The sequence below is a fragment of the Coloeus monedula genome (genome assembly GCF_965178545.1).
Source record: "Coloeus monedula genome assembly, chromosome: 1".
Taxonomy (NCBI): domain Eukaryota; kingdom Metazoa; phylum Chordata; class Aves; order Passeriformes; family Corvidae; genus Coloeus; species Coloeus monedula.
In genome coordinates, this window is record NC_138781.1 from 44,595,327 (window position 1) to 44,610,244 (window position 14,918).

The following is a 14,918-nucleotide window of genomic DNA, read 5'->3' on the forward strand; positions in this document are numbered from 1 at the left end:
CAGATACTTTTACACTACCTTTTTTTTTGTGCCAGTAACACAAAAAACCAGATTGATATAAAAGGATTGCAGTGCCAAACAGTTAAGATACATGTGAAAATCTCATTAATTCTTGTGTTCCTGAACATGAGGTACAACTGACATGCTACCTTGCAGTGTGCAGTTCTGGACCTGCTAATTCTCCACTGGTTACGTGTTTTTGGAGCATTAAATGTAATGAAGGAACAGAATGCTGTCACAGAGGAGAATCCTCTTAATCTAACATGCACATGCAAAAACCACACACAATGTCTCACACAAGCTGCGAGGCTGTAGAGCTCCTGCTGCTTTGCACATCTTGTATCTCCAGTAGGTGTATGCCCATGCTCCTGCATGGTGCAGCAGCAAGGGAAGAGCAGTGTTTGATATCCTGTAAGCTGTTAGTTCCTTGGCCAAAGTCCACACTGCAGCTTTATTGGCAATATAATTGTGGTGATTTTGGGTCCCTGCTGTGCAGTGTGCATGTATCAAGCACTGGCTGCTGGAGAAACTTGCCACTGTTCAGAGGGCTGCTCCAGGCACTGCCTTGGTTCAGGGCTTCAGCCTCCTTCCACCAAGGGGGAAACTCTTCCAGTACATAGATCTGCAGGAAGAGATCCCATGAAGAAGCAAAGCAAATCCACATCTGAAAAAGAAACCCTTCTGTGCACTAAATCATTAATGTAGAGATACGTTTTGGGACCAAATTTAATTACTCTCTCTGTTTGTGGCGCCAAAAGAGCTCTTCCTTGAGCTTCTCTGAAGATACCATTCAATTGTCCAGTTCACTTTCCTTATGTTTGTTATTTTTGTTCAAGGATGTGAAGGTATTATACAAGCAGCTTGCTGGATCTCAGCTGGAAGAACTTGATGTTCCCCTGGGAAGTGGCCTGGATGACATTCTGGAAAAAATCAGAATCCACTGGGAGAGAGACATTGAAAAGAATCGTGCTGAGACAGGTGCCCTGCTCCGTACCAAGGTCAGCACTCTGTAACCCTCTCCAACATCACAGGATTTGAAGCAAACACAAAATCTCTCAAATATTCTGCAATAACTTTGAGGGTTGGGTGTTTGTTCGGGTTTTCTTTGAAACAAAAAAGACGTTAAAAATCTAAGGTATTTTGGTCCAAGTCCAAGGGAGAATGCACCTATAAATATAAAAGCTTTCTTGGGATGCACAGAGTTAAGCACTGGTGGAAATGGCCCTGCTCATATCTCAGGTATCTGTGGGAGCCTTTCAAGGGCTCTGAAATGTTGGCTAAGGAAAACAAACTTAATCAGTTGATACGTTCTGTGTAGGATAAGCCACTGTTATTACCCTTCTTACTAGGGCTGTTCCTCCACTTAATAATTTACAGGGGTCTATAAATCAAGAGGGCAAAACACATTGCCCTCTACACTAGAGTCCTTGTTGGTTTCTCCTCAATATTGTTTCCTTTGGCAGCAGTGGGAAAACTAGATATTAACTTAGAAATGAAAAGAGATGATAATAGCCATTCCCTTTAAATAGGAATTCTCCTCTCCTGAGGCTGAGTCTGAACACAGCCTTTTAATGCAGCGTTTTCTGTGTCATGAAGGATCACTCATTTCCAAATTGTCTGGCTGAAGTAAGTATTTTTGCAGAGCTGAAGCATTAAGTTCAGTAGATGATCCTGTATATTAGAAGCTATCTCATTCTGAGTTGGCTCTTATTGCAGAGCATGACAGAGTAAATCAGGAGAGCAACAAAGATGGTGAAGGGCCTTGAGGGGAAACTGTATGAGGAGCGGCTGAGGTCACTTGATCTGTTCAGCCTGGAGAAGAGGAGACTGAGGGGAGACCTCATTGCAGTCTGCAACTTCCTTGTGAGGGGAAAAGACAGGACAGGCATTGATCTCTTCTCTGTGGTGACCAGTGACATGGCCGGAGGGAATGGCCTGAAGCTGTGTCAGGGGAGGTTTAGGTTGGATATCAGGAAAATGTTCCTCACCCAGAGGGTGGTCAGGCACTGGAACAGGCTCCCCAGGGAAGTGGTCACAGCACCAATCCTGGCAGAGTTCAAGAAGTGTTTGGACAATGCTCTTGGGCACCTGGTGTGATTCTTGGGGATGGTCCTGTGCAGGGCCAGGAGTGGGACTCAGTGATCCTTGTGGGTCCCTTCCAACTCAGGATATTCTCTGATTCTGTGAAATCATAACTGCAGCAGCACTGTAGAAATACTTAGCAAAACCATATAAACATATCAAACATCCCCCCTGCTCCAAGGTAAAGAGCTGCCATGAGAGGAGTAGGGGGTATCGAGGGCAAACAGCAAGGAAAAACAACAAAACCAAGAAATACGTTTGTAAACATATGTGTAAGCTCTGAGTTAATTTTCAAAATAAAGAAGAAAAATCCTGTGACAACAGTGATACCAAAATTGCTGGGAAACACACAAGAAGCGAAGCAGAGGGGTTTATCCCAGAGGTCCCATCAAGTTTTTGAGAATGTCAGACTGTTACTAAGCAAAGTTTTCACAAGGTTAGTCTGTGGGGCCTGATTTTCAGCTCATACAGTCCAAAGGAAGTGAGTGACACAGTAATAAACTACACAAGCCTGGAGAGTGCCTCCACACAAAGCACATGCAGCCCTGAAAAGCCAGGGCATCCTCAGTAACCTATTGAGCTCTTCCCAGAAAATCTGTTCCTGACCCACTGCCAGGTTTCAGCAAAATGAGCATCACTCTGATGGTGCCAAGTTCTTCAGTGCTCCTACTTGCCTGTCCTGCTTGTTCCTCCTCCTTCTCCTCCTGTGCAAAAACACCCTAACAACTTCTTTCTTCCTATTTCTTTCATACCTTCAGTATCTGGTCTTTTAGCTGCTGAGAGATATCATTTGGGGAGAAAACTGCCAGCTCACAGTACACTGCTCTATCATGTCTGTGATACCCAACCCATCCCTACTTGGCCATCTTAGTCTAAGCTCTTACTAGTTTCAGTTGTTCCTGTTTTGGTTTGGTTTTTTAATGCAATGAAGAAGCAGAATATCACAGATTTCTGGAAAGATCAGTTCTGGTTCTGGTGTGACATTCTAGGGGCTTCTTCCCCACTAATTAAACCAGATTATGCAGCTTTGTGTGATCTCCTACAGATGCAGATCTATTCAGATTACTACTATGTATGCAGATAACAAGAGTTTAGCTTTTATCAACTAAGCTTGTGGTTTTCTATAATCTCGGTGGCTAAGTTGTATTATTTGGTTATCCACACTGTGACAAACTTGCCCTTACTCTTCTGTGACATCACAGGAGGGAGAGCAGTTCCTTCCACTCCTTTGCTCTTCATTACCAGCTTTTTCAATTGAGGTTTTCCTTGGTCCCTAATATTTTAATTTCCTTTTTCTGCACCTACTCCCTGGTGTAGTCATGACCAGCTCAGACCAAGGTTTTTCAAATCATGTCCTAGCACTGACTTAGACATGAGGGCAGTATTTTTGTTATTTTCTGACTAATTACCTTGCCTCATTTGCTTTGTCTTGTGACTAGATTTGCAGTCTTGGTTAGATTTTTCAAGGACATTTGGGCACCAAAACACACCAGTTTAAAGTCATACCTAATGGGGTTTCACATGGGCCTTTTTTAGATGAGTAACCTCAACACTTAAATCCATTGGTTTCACCTGTGCACTTTTTGGTCTGTAGTGGTCAAAACCTTCCCTTGAATTGACAAAAGTGATTTAAACCCTTGCAAGACATGCATGCTATTTAATATTTTTCCCTGGAAAGATGCTTTACTTCCTGATGTGCTGTTCATTCATGTAATTTGAGTCCACACATCTACCCCTGCTCATTGCTAATCTCTATGGTTTTCTGTCATCCATAAATCCTCCTAGTTCATAGTTCATTCCCAAGGCAGTAGACCTTGAGGCATCAAGCTGTTAAGCTTCTGTCTTAATGGAAGTAGACCTTAATTTTCCTCTTCATGTTCTGTCTCTTGACCAGCTAGCTGTTGATCCATGGAAATGTTCTGCCCTGAGCATGCAGTTACACAGCTTTCTCTGTTGTTCTCATAAAAGGTTTTGAAAAATCTTGTGAGTTATGCCAGTTGTTTCTCCCTTTTTTGCTAATTTGCTAAAATGTTCCCAGAACTCTCAAGAGCTTTCCAAAGCAACTTCCCTTCTTTAAATATTATGCTGGTCAACTCTGGGTGCTGGTGTTCCATTCCTAATCATCCTGTCTTATCTGGATTCCATGAAATACAGACTGACCTGCACTCATGCACAATTCTTGGCTCAGAACTGTACAGATGTGTTTGAAATCCACAGATTCCTAGGAAACTTAACCAACAACATGACAAATATTTAGGAAGATGAGTTCATCCTCTCCCCCCATTAGTCCAGTTGTTTGTGGTCACCACATGTATAGTCTTTCCCTTATGGGGCATCTTGGATATAGGAAAAGTCCCCAGAAAACATGAATTGCCTAGTAAAGAGGACACACAGACAGCACTTCTCCACAGAAGGAACCCCAAAGCTGGGGCCGAGTGTCATGCCCAGCAGCACCCCACACATGGACTCTTGGGGCTGGTAATTCTGTAAGAAGGGTGGGGAAACCTTGTGTGACCCAAAAGCTTTAGAGCGCATTCATTGTGTGCTTCCTTGCTGTGTCCTCTTCCGTGTTTAGGGCCTGACGTGGCCACCTGCATCTACTCCACCTGCCTGTTCTATTGTTCACACCACTAAGGTCAGGTTCACAGCTTAGGGTAGCTCCTGGAAGGGTTCCAATGTCACCTGTGGTGAGGGCAAGCTAGATTTATAGGTAGCCACCAGCAGGGTAAATGTGAAAGCCAGGCTTCAGGTAATGGGTGTAGGCTATAAATATAGATGCAAAGGCACCTTCCCTTTCCAGTGTATCTCTTTAAAAAGAGGCATTTAATGTCCTCGTAGCCTAATAACATGCAGACTACACTCTCAACACAATTTAGGAGGCACAATTTACTGAAGAGTGGCAGGTCCATGATCACTGATTCACCAGGAACAGTCAGGTAGAATTATGTCTCTCTGAAGCACAAGCCCCAACGAGGCATTTCCAGAAAACACAGAATCTGTGTAATTTGCTAGAAAGGACAGGTTTGGTGTTTGGATTGAAATTCATCTCTCTGCAACAGATTTTAGGTTCCTAAATCTAAAGTTCTGTTTAAGACTTAACTGGTACTTAAATGACCTTTTTCCAGTGAGGCTGTTTCGTTCACAATGTGCAAGGTGTGGGGTTCACACGATGGTACCAAAAGAAAAATTATTTTTGATGCATGGTCCTAGATTTTTTTAAAATTTGATTTTAAATAAAAGAATGCATAAGCAGAAAAGCAGGGTCAAGATGAAGTTTCAGAGTGGGATGGAAGTATTTTGCATAGTTTAATTTTAGCATCAACCACAAGAAATGCAGGTTTTGACTGAAAAATTGTATTTTCTAGAGAGCCCAGAGCTCTGGGCTGAAAAACATTGATCTCAGCCCTTATTAAAAAGTATAGAAATTCTATTTTTACTAAGGTACTTTTTCCTTCACCTATTTTCAAGGAACCTGAACTAAACACCTATAAAACCTCCCAAGCCACAAGAGCAGGAAATAGCATAACAATGACTTAATTAACAGAAATTTTTTTTTGACCCCTGTGATATGACTTGCTGTCTGACTCATAGACTCTTATGTGAAAAACTAAGGTGTGAATAGTTCTGAAGTACAATAGACTAAGCGAAGACACCCAAGTTTTTAAGAAATATTATAGTATGGCTATAAAATGAACAATTACAGCAATGTTTTCTCTTTAGAAATAATTTGAAACATACAAGTATGAATTCTGAACAGCTGTTGTTGACACGGATTAAATACATACACTTATATGCATAAGCCATTTTACAGTAAATGCCTAGAAAACATGATAATTTTGACACTAAGAAGTATCTGCAATTGTTCAACAGAGGGATTTAATACACAGGAATCAAACTTAGAGTCAGAATTGCCACAAACTGTGAAAATATTACTGTCAGCTTGGTATGTAAGGAAGCTAAACCATAATTTGTGTAGGTTGTGATGACAGTCACCTTCTTTTACCAGCAACAGGCTGAGACAACGGCTGCCGTGCGAACCCAGGAGGAAGAGCTGGTGGAGGGCCTCAGAACCGAGTTCCATGAAACTGCCTGCAAAATACAGAGCTTGCAAGCAGAAACTGAATCTTTGAGAACCTTGGTAAGGAATGCTAGGCTTTCAGCGGGTGTATTCTGTGTGAACTCAACACACCTTCTGAGGGGAACATTCCCGTCTTGGGATGCAGAGTTAAGAATGAATCCCATTTTCCACCAGATACCGTTTCCGGAGATGCCAGACATTTCTGGGCTCTTCTTGATTGACATGGTGCTCTAAGAGTCCCACATTTGACAACTAGGCTCCAAATTTCAATCTTCAGTGTATTCATACTCAATAATAACCTCACTGAGATTGCTCGGTAGTGTAGTACTAGAAAATGTGAGGAATATCTGCACCTTGTAAAAGTACTTCTACTTTTCTAAGGATAATACCTAGTATCAAGGTAGCTAAAGAAAGGAATTATCAAGATATATATAGTCAAACCTGATATATATTGGCCAAACCTGAATAAAAATCACTATGAAGCATATGAAAGTTGACTGATTTATTTTCTCCTGCCCTGCCCTTGCAGAAGAGGGGTCTGGAGAACTCTTTATACGATGCCAAGCACTGGCACGACATCGAACTGCAGAACCTAGGCTCTGTCATTTCCAAGCTGGAGGCAGAGATGGGAGAAATCAAAGTAGAAACTGAGCAGCAGCAGAGGGATCGTGAAAATCTGCTGACTAGCAAACAGCAGCTGGAGAAAGACATTGCTGCATATCACTGCCTCCTGGATGGAGAGCAAAGCAGGTACTTGTCCTTAAAAGGGTGGAGAACATGCTCCCTGGGAGGGGGTTGTGAGGTTGCTGGAAGCAAGAGGACTGGGATGGTTCTCACGTTTCATAAGACTGGCTGGTAGATGGTGAGGTTTGGAGAATCTGCCAAAGGGGAAGAATACAACAAATCCCATCAAACAGAGATTGCTAATGTATTGGAGATGGGTGGTTTCCTGCACTACCACAGAAGGACATGGTTTGAAAACATGCCATGAGTTTCACTTCTCTGAAGATTTGAGATGCGATATTAAAAAGCTACTACAGCATCCAGGGGCTACATTAGTGGCAGCAAAGCAGATGTGTTGTTGTTTCTTGACTTGAATACATTGTGTCATCCCTCCTTCTCCCTCAATACAGTCCAAATATTATAGCTATAACCTTGGGAAAATTCTCTTTCTAAGCTTTTAAGCTACCCCTGAAGTCCAAGGACAGAATCTGGACCGCTGACTGTACCTTTTGTGAAGGACTGTAGTTCCAACTCTTAACATTTTTCCTCTGGGAATAACCTGTGAATACCTTTACAGTGTTTGGGTTGGGTTGCTTGGTTGGACTTTTCTAAGATCCTTAATCACCCTTAGACATGAAACCTCTGAGAATCTGATCCACAGATTCTGACTCGCTTTTTTGCTCAAGCCAGGGAAAATTTTAAAATAATCAAATCTTGCTGAAGCTGGTGAGATTTCACCAGCTGAACTGAGGACAGGACTTGGCTCAGCAATTTTCCTATTTTTAGGAGTGACCAATTTTTATTTTTATCTTTTTTTTTACTTCCAGCTGATTATGAAACTCCCAGCCCACAGAAGACCATTGCCATTAAAGCAAAAGATGTCACTGCCAATTATGTTCGTGGAAGCTAAAAACCCATCAAAGCAGCCTGCTTTATACAGTTTGATTCAACAATCAAAGTAGGTTGTAGCTTGAACAACTTTATTAGACCCTCTTCATGTAATTGCTTTGCTTACAGATTTCAATTTACTCATGTTGTTAAAATTATAATAAAAATAAAGAATATCAGGCTTTTGTTTGATTTTTTCTTTCCTTCCAGTATATTTCATGATATCTGGAGGGGTGTCATGCTCTTTCCACTTCCCAGCAAGGAAACTCTTTCTTTGCACAGTACAAATATATCAAGACTGAGCCACCCCTCCACTGTGCACACAGCACCCACATGGAGATGGTGAGTGCTCTGTTGTGTCACAAGACCATCAGCTCAGTAGTGCAAAATCTTATTCAAATAATGCTGAAGGAGTTAAGTGCACTGTTAACTCAATGTGATTAATTTTGAAATATGTAAACCAGTAGAATCGTTAATCCCAGCATCCCACAGTACTTTATAAACACATTTTTAAGTCTAGACTAAACTTCTGGAAAAGCTGAAGGTGCAGGAGAGCAACAGTTCTGCCTGCAGTCCAGGTTACATCCTTTTACTATATACTGAGAGTCCAAGCCAGGGTGTCAGTTTGTGCCAATGTGATACTTTCTGATATACTGATATATTTTTATATTTGTTTTTATATGGTTGTTCTTTCCTGATACCAACATCCCTCCAAGGAAGGTCAGCCAAACTTCTTTTGAACAGGAATCCACATAGCATCGACCTGTTGGCTGACCTTAGGTTGTTTCCTGTATTTTGATGGCATCAAAAGGAAAAAGATTTGCCATCTTTCACCTCTGACTTTCTTTTATATTTTAAACTTTGATAACCTCATTGTATTGCATGTGCAGTATGGTCACATAAAGTGCCAAGATGGATCTTGCATTTTCAGAGAAACATAATGAACCTTAGCTCCTATCACGCAAAATTTTAGGCAGGTGGCTGGCTTTCCTTCACAAGTTTCCACACAGTGATGAAGTTAACCATACATGTGTTTGTTGGATTGGGACTTTACAAGACCAGTAGTTACACTGGGTGACAGCACAGTTCATTAAATGAACTCAAGGACTGCTGAGAAATGGCATATATTAGAGAACACAGTGGCATACAGCGTATATGACAGGTAGACTATAGATATTTTGATTTTTAATTGAAACATTCGCTAAGAAAGCTACTTAGATTTTAATGACTGATAAAACCAAGTACCCTCTGAATCCACTAAACTCGATCCACCAGTGAATTACAGGAATAGGGACACAAGTGTTGTCATGCCTTACCATGTACATTCCCCCCCCCCCAAAAAATCCTTCCTGATACAGCTGCTTGACAAACGATCCTTCATTTAATCTCTGCAAAAAGTCCATCTGGCATGTACCACCTGCAACATTTTGATAAAAAATTACTGGATTAAAAGATCACCCAACAACAACCAAAAAAATAAAGGCAGATAATGGCAGATTCTGGGTTTTTTTCTCAAAGAATGTAGGCTCCTCAGAGCAGCAATAATACCTTCTTATACATCAGTGCAGGAAGAATTTAGCAAGCTGAGACTCCATCAAGAATAGTGATGATGAGAGAAAATACAGACAGTGATACAAGAAATTAGATGGTACACGCCCTTGGGTTGGGTCTAACTGGAAGGTATCCAGCAATGATCACTTTTTGGCATTAACAAAACATAACCTCCCACTCATTCCTGACACAGAAGAGAACAATCTCCCTATGATTTGAAAGTGAAGAGGGAATTTTAAAAACATAACAATATACAATCTGGATTCAGATTCCTTTGCTATCTTCTAGTGATGTTTCAGGTATGAAAAGCAACTGCTGACTATCCCACTGTGAAACTGTTCTTTATAAATGTCACTCAGGGAGATAAGCCTGATGAAATTCTGAGTCTACAGTTATACTCTGATGTGAAAGAAATATTTTTTTAAAGTTTTTTATATACCATGATCCAGTATTTCATAAAAATTAAATTAGGTTAATACTAAGATGTTTATTCATTGGAATGGAAATAGTTTCTTGCAAAATCATCAAGGTATTTCAGCATGGGGAAGTGTCTGGAAAAGGAGGAAGCATCTAAGCATAAATAATGAATTTCCAGCAGCTTTTCTCTCTATTCCTAGCAAAGACCAAAAGCCACAGAAAATATTATTTTTGTGCATAGTCCATCAGAAGTCAAATGTAGCATGTCTGGCCCTTCTAAATCAAAGTGCTTTCATATTAAGTGCTAAAGCTCTTGTGAAGAAATCTCTCTGCACTTTTACACTAACTGCTGTGGGTACCTAGCTAGCTATGCAGCCCCTCCAGGGTGCCTTCCCAGCCTGAATGCTGTCTAAGCACTGACAGTCTTCACCGTGTGAGATGGGAGATTGAGAGTATGAGAGCCTAAAGGCTTTCACAACTATTTGTAGGCACTAAGGTTCATAAACTGATTTAGCTTTATATTTATGCTGTAGTCTAGCAGTTGCTTTGTTAAATACATGTGGACGTGTTTCCAACTGGCTTTCCTCAGAAAATCAGGACCAGAAAACAGATTTTATTATCCTCCACTGCAGTATCTCTCACATCTATATTCCTGTGAAGGAATTTGTGGCATTTGCTGTTATGAACATTTGTCTGATGTCTCAGGAGACAGTTCAAGAATCAAAATCGGCAGAAATTTAGCCCTGTAAGATGATGGAAGGTGTTCCTGCCACTTAGTTCCCTGAATCAGGCCACTGCAGGGACAGACATGTACCAGTGGCAGCAGAGGGATGGGAAGGGGAAATGAACTAGTCCAGACTGTAAAGCACAGCCACCCCCTTAGTGATAGCTAGTAACTAGGTCAGATGAGCTGTGCTATCAAACCATATGTGTACTTTATACTTCTCCCAGCCAGGCACAGCTTCTTCTGCACCACAGCCTGAACACACACTGCTGCATCCTTAGGGGAAGCAGAGGGTGCCAGTTCTACGTGAGCCCCTGCCTCATTTAAGATTTCACACTAAGCAGCAACATAGCAGACCAACTAGGAACTGGTATTCTAGCCCATCATTCTACTGCTTACATTTTAGTGTAAGAAATATTATACTGATTCTGTGGTTAAAAGATTGTTTTTAAGGTCACTTTCAAGCTGGCATTGTCTAAAATTTAACACTTTAACAAACCACCATGCACTGTTGGCAACAGCACCTGCTTTCACATGGCAATTACTGGTGGAGAAATGTGCATGATAAAACTTCTCCCTTCTGACTGTACAGGTCTCAAACTACAGCAAACTCTGAGCTGAGAGGAAGATTAAGCTCCTAAAGAGAAGTGAGCCCATGCTGTGACAAGGACTCCACCACAACCCTTCTGCAAGCTGCTCTGCACCTAAAGGCACCTTCTCCAATTTCCTTAAGCAGGCGTCTGCCCAGGAGTTACTGAATGTTTTTCTGCTTGTGCTTTGCAAATGTCAAAGCAGTTTGCAGTGCCATCACCTTCATGTCACAGAACTGAGATAACTGGGTACAAAGGAAGATGAAACAGTGGGGGACTGGAAATGGAAGTCTGGTCCTAACTCTTGCATCACCGACAACTCACTCCAACTTTCCTTCCTTCAGTTTCTCCATGTGAACAGTGACTGCTGCCTCACTTCCCCTACATGCAGTAATGCTTCATGCCTCAGGCTTTATAAAATGCACCAAGATGCACAGGGAACAGCATCATGGCAGGACTTGCCATAGCTACAGGATGGAGAAGAGGCAGGCAAGCACCACTGTGTGGGGGAGGAGAGAGATGAAGTCCTCAGAGTCCTGGGGGTAAACCTGTACATGAGCAGAAGCACTCGGAGTGCTGTGTCTTGCCAAAGGCAGGTCACACAGGTCAGTGATGCACAGTGCAGCAGGGAGCCGTGCACTGAGCTCGTGCTCCCAGCACAGCAATGTGGCATCCTGGATATATTCCTTGCATTACAAACATCACTTCTGCCAGTCCATGCCTGTGAGCCATTCTTCAGCCAAGTGTCCTCTGTGCAAGTATTGAGGGACATTGAATTTGAGAAAGGAAAAGAAAGCCACAAAAACTGACCTTTTTTTCTGCATCTAACTTTTTACACAATAACAATCTTAATGGTAAAAGCTGATGCAATGCATTCTCACAGAACTACAAATGCTGTGCGTCAGCACATTTTCACAATTTTACATAAAAATAAAAGTAGAGGTGGGAGGTAAATCCAAGCATAACTGCGTAACTAATGCTTCCTTTAAAGCACCAACTGAGATGTCTTTAAATCTGGATCTAAGCCTTCCGACACCTAAAACATTGCTTCTATTTTCCATGATTTCTGCCAAGCCTGTTCCAGACTTAACAGCTGAAATGTTTCGTGGTACGCTGCTCCTGACAGGTATTAAGTTTCTAACCCAGCTGGGCATTCCAGCCTTACAGTACTGTGTTTGCAAGAGACAAGTGATGCGGATGCTAAAAGCTGCAAAAAGGCACCAGGTTCACATTCTCCAGCCTGATAACGGGGCTATCCACAACAGTACAATGAAAATATTTTACCAGTTGCTGAAATTCAAGAAACGATCAGCTTAGAATCGGGCACAGCACTGTGCTTAGTACATTATTAGGTTATCCACCGCAAAAGCTGAGGGACAAAAACTGTCTGCTTAGTTGCATGGCATTACCAGTGCTGAGCCTGCAAGTCCCAGCATGGAGCAGTGCCGGAGGTATGTCAGCTTCCCGGGCAATAACGGAGCACAAACACAGGGGAATGTGGCACCTTGACAAAAGGAATGTCAAACACTCCTCCACAGCCAACCGTTCGCTGCCACACCTTCCGCATGACCTTCTATCAGCTGAAGGGGACAGTAAGCAGGGAGCACCCAGGAGGCACAGAAAGATGAGACTTTGCTACCAAATTTGCTCCCTACTTCAGTAATGACTCCTATCACAAATGGAAAGTGTCATTGATCACATGACATTTTCGGTGTTACCAAATGAATTGTTACACTTGCAGCTTCTAGCTCTCTAGGGCCTGCTCTGTGCAGGCTCAAATCCTCTAAGTACACAGGTAGTAAAAATACAAGGAGGACAGCGGGTGACACATAAGAAGAGGATTGTAACACATTTCCCAAAGGCAGAATGCTTGACTACAGTGATTCAATTACTCACAGCTACAACACACTTTACAAAGACATCGTGTATTTAACCTCTTTCTGCAATATGTCAATGGCACCTTGCCTGTTTTTTCAAACAACCTAAGAAATATGAATGGAAAACACTAAATAACAGCATTTGCATGGACATAAATTGAGACTGTCACCCTCCAAAGTTTGGAAAAACTTTTAATTTGTATGTTAATATATATACACACACATATGTAATTATCTCAAGAGAAGATATGACAAAGCACAAAATTATACTAAAGAACTCAAGAATACAAACATGCTTACTTTTATGTAATTCTAATACAAACCAATGCATATTTGATAGGTAATTCTCATTTGAGCTCACACATTACCATAGGAACTTCTATCTCCTTTAGATGGCTGATGAATAAAGTAAGTAATTGGAAACAGTGTTTCATGTAATTATTTATGACTCATGGCAGTCTGAGGCTGTTTTTCCAAATGTCCTGCTTCAAAACTTTTGACATGTCTTGAAGCCACAGCGAACTTTTTAAACACCCAAATTTTTTTCCAGAGTTAAAGGTCACTACAGTACCCAAGGTGAGAAGTAACAATCTGCAGACACCCACTGTGCAGTTTATTTTCCAGCACATATTCCCTAGGCTTCAATGCAAGTCAGAAAAGCAGCTAGGAAGCTCACGCCAACACATCCGGGCATCCTAAACAGAGTGGTGTTTCAAGACTTACTCACTTAACCACACAGACCCAAGATGAAAGCTAAATGACTTCCTTGCATCCTTTGCAACGACAGTGTAAGTTCACAGGCCTTGCTGGGGTGTGGGAGGCAATGTCTTTGTCATGGTAGTCCACGCTGGGAACGAACGCCACCTCTCCTCATGGGTGGGGGGTGGCTGGGCTGGCTGAGCAGTGCCCCGAGCCTGTGGGGACCGGCTGAGCACTGGGGCTGCTCCAGCAGTTCTCTCAGCCTGCTTGGAAGTGATTCCAGCTGTGCTCTGAGCCCAAGGGAGCTGTCCCTGTTTTACTGTGATGCGGCCCCAACAGGAAGGGCCCGCACCTGATGCGGGAAGCGGCCAAGGGCTTCCAGAGGAGCTATGGCTGTGCTCAATCTCAGAATCGTTGGGGTTGGAAGGGACCTCTGGAGATGATCCAGTCCAACCCTGCTGCCAAGGCAGGGTGACCTGCAGCAGATTACACAGGAAGGCATGCAGCTTGGTTTTGAATGTCTCCAGAGAGGGAGACTCCACACGCTTCCCAGGAAGCCTCTTCCAGTGCTCTGCTACCCTCATTATAAAGAAGTTCTTCCTCATGCTGAGGTTGAACTTCTTATGATTTAGTTTATGGCCATTGCTCATTGTCCTGTTGCTGGGCGCCAGGGAAAAGAGCCTGGAACCATCCTCTTAGCACCTGCCTTGGAAATATTTATGTGAATTTATGAGATCCCCTATGTGTTTTTAGACTGAACAGATTCAGCTCCTGCAGTCTCTCCTCATAAGAGAGACGCTCCAGTCCCTTAATCATCTTTGCGATGCTCCACTGGACCCTCTCCAGTAGCTTCTTGTCTTTCTTGTACTCAGGAGCCCAGAACTGAACACAGCACTCCATATGTGGCCTCACTAGGGCTGAGCTGAGGAGCAGGACCACCTCCCCCGACCTGCTGGCCACACGCTGCCACGGGGCCCCCCCGGCAAGCACGGAGGGCGTGCACGCGGCCGGCGCGCCCACAGCCCGTCACACCCACGCGCTCCCCAGCCCGGCCGGCACGCGGAAGGGCGGCACGGGAGGGGCCGGCGCGAGCCCGGCCCTGGGCGCGCGCGCACGCCCCGCCCCGCCCGACTCGGCCAATCCGCGGCCGCTTCGCCACCGCCCTCCCCGCGCCCGCCGCGCGCATCCTCACGCGCCGCAACGTCAGCGCCTTTCGCCCCTTTTTTGGAGACTCCCCCGAGCGCTCATTGGCCGCGAGGTGGCGGCGCATGCGCGGTGAGGGGCGCGGC

At 43.3% G+C, this 14,918-nt stretch overlaps 1 protein-coding gene across 1 annotated transcript in view; it reads left to right on the top strand.

The window, feature by feature from the left end:
- The window catches only part of BFSP2 (beaded filament structural protein 2), a gene marked incomplete at both ends in the record, with an annotated part of 28,338 nt that extends 13,430 nt beyond the window's left edge, over positions 1–14,908 (top strand). Inside the window, 4 exons of the mRNA XM_082303265.1 lie at positions 837–998; positions 6,089–6,220; positions 6,690–6,910; positions 14,545–14,908. Of these exons, the coding sequence (XP_082159391.1) occupies positions 837–998; positions 6,089–6,220; positions 6,690–6,910; positions 14,545–14,908 (879 nt within the window). The remainder of the gene's footprint in view (positions 1–836; positions 999–6,088; positions 6,221–6,689; positions 6,911–14,544) is intronic.
- Positions 14,909–14,918: the final 10 nt, after the last annotated feature.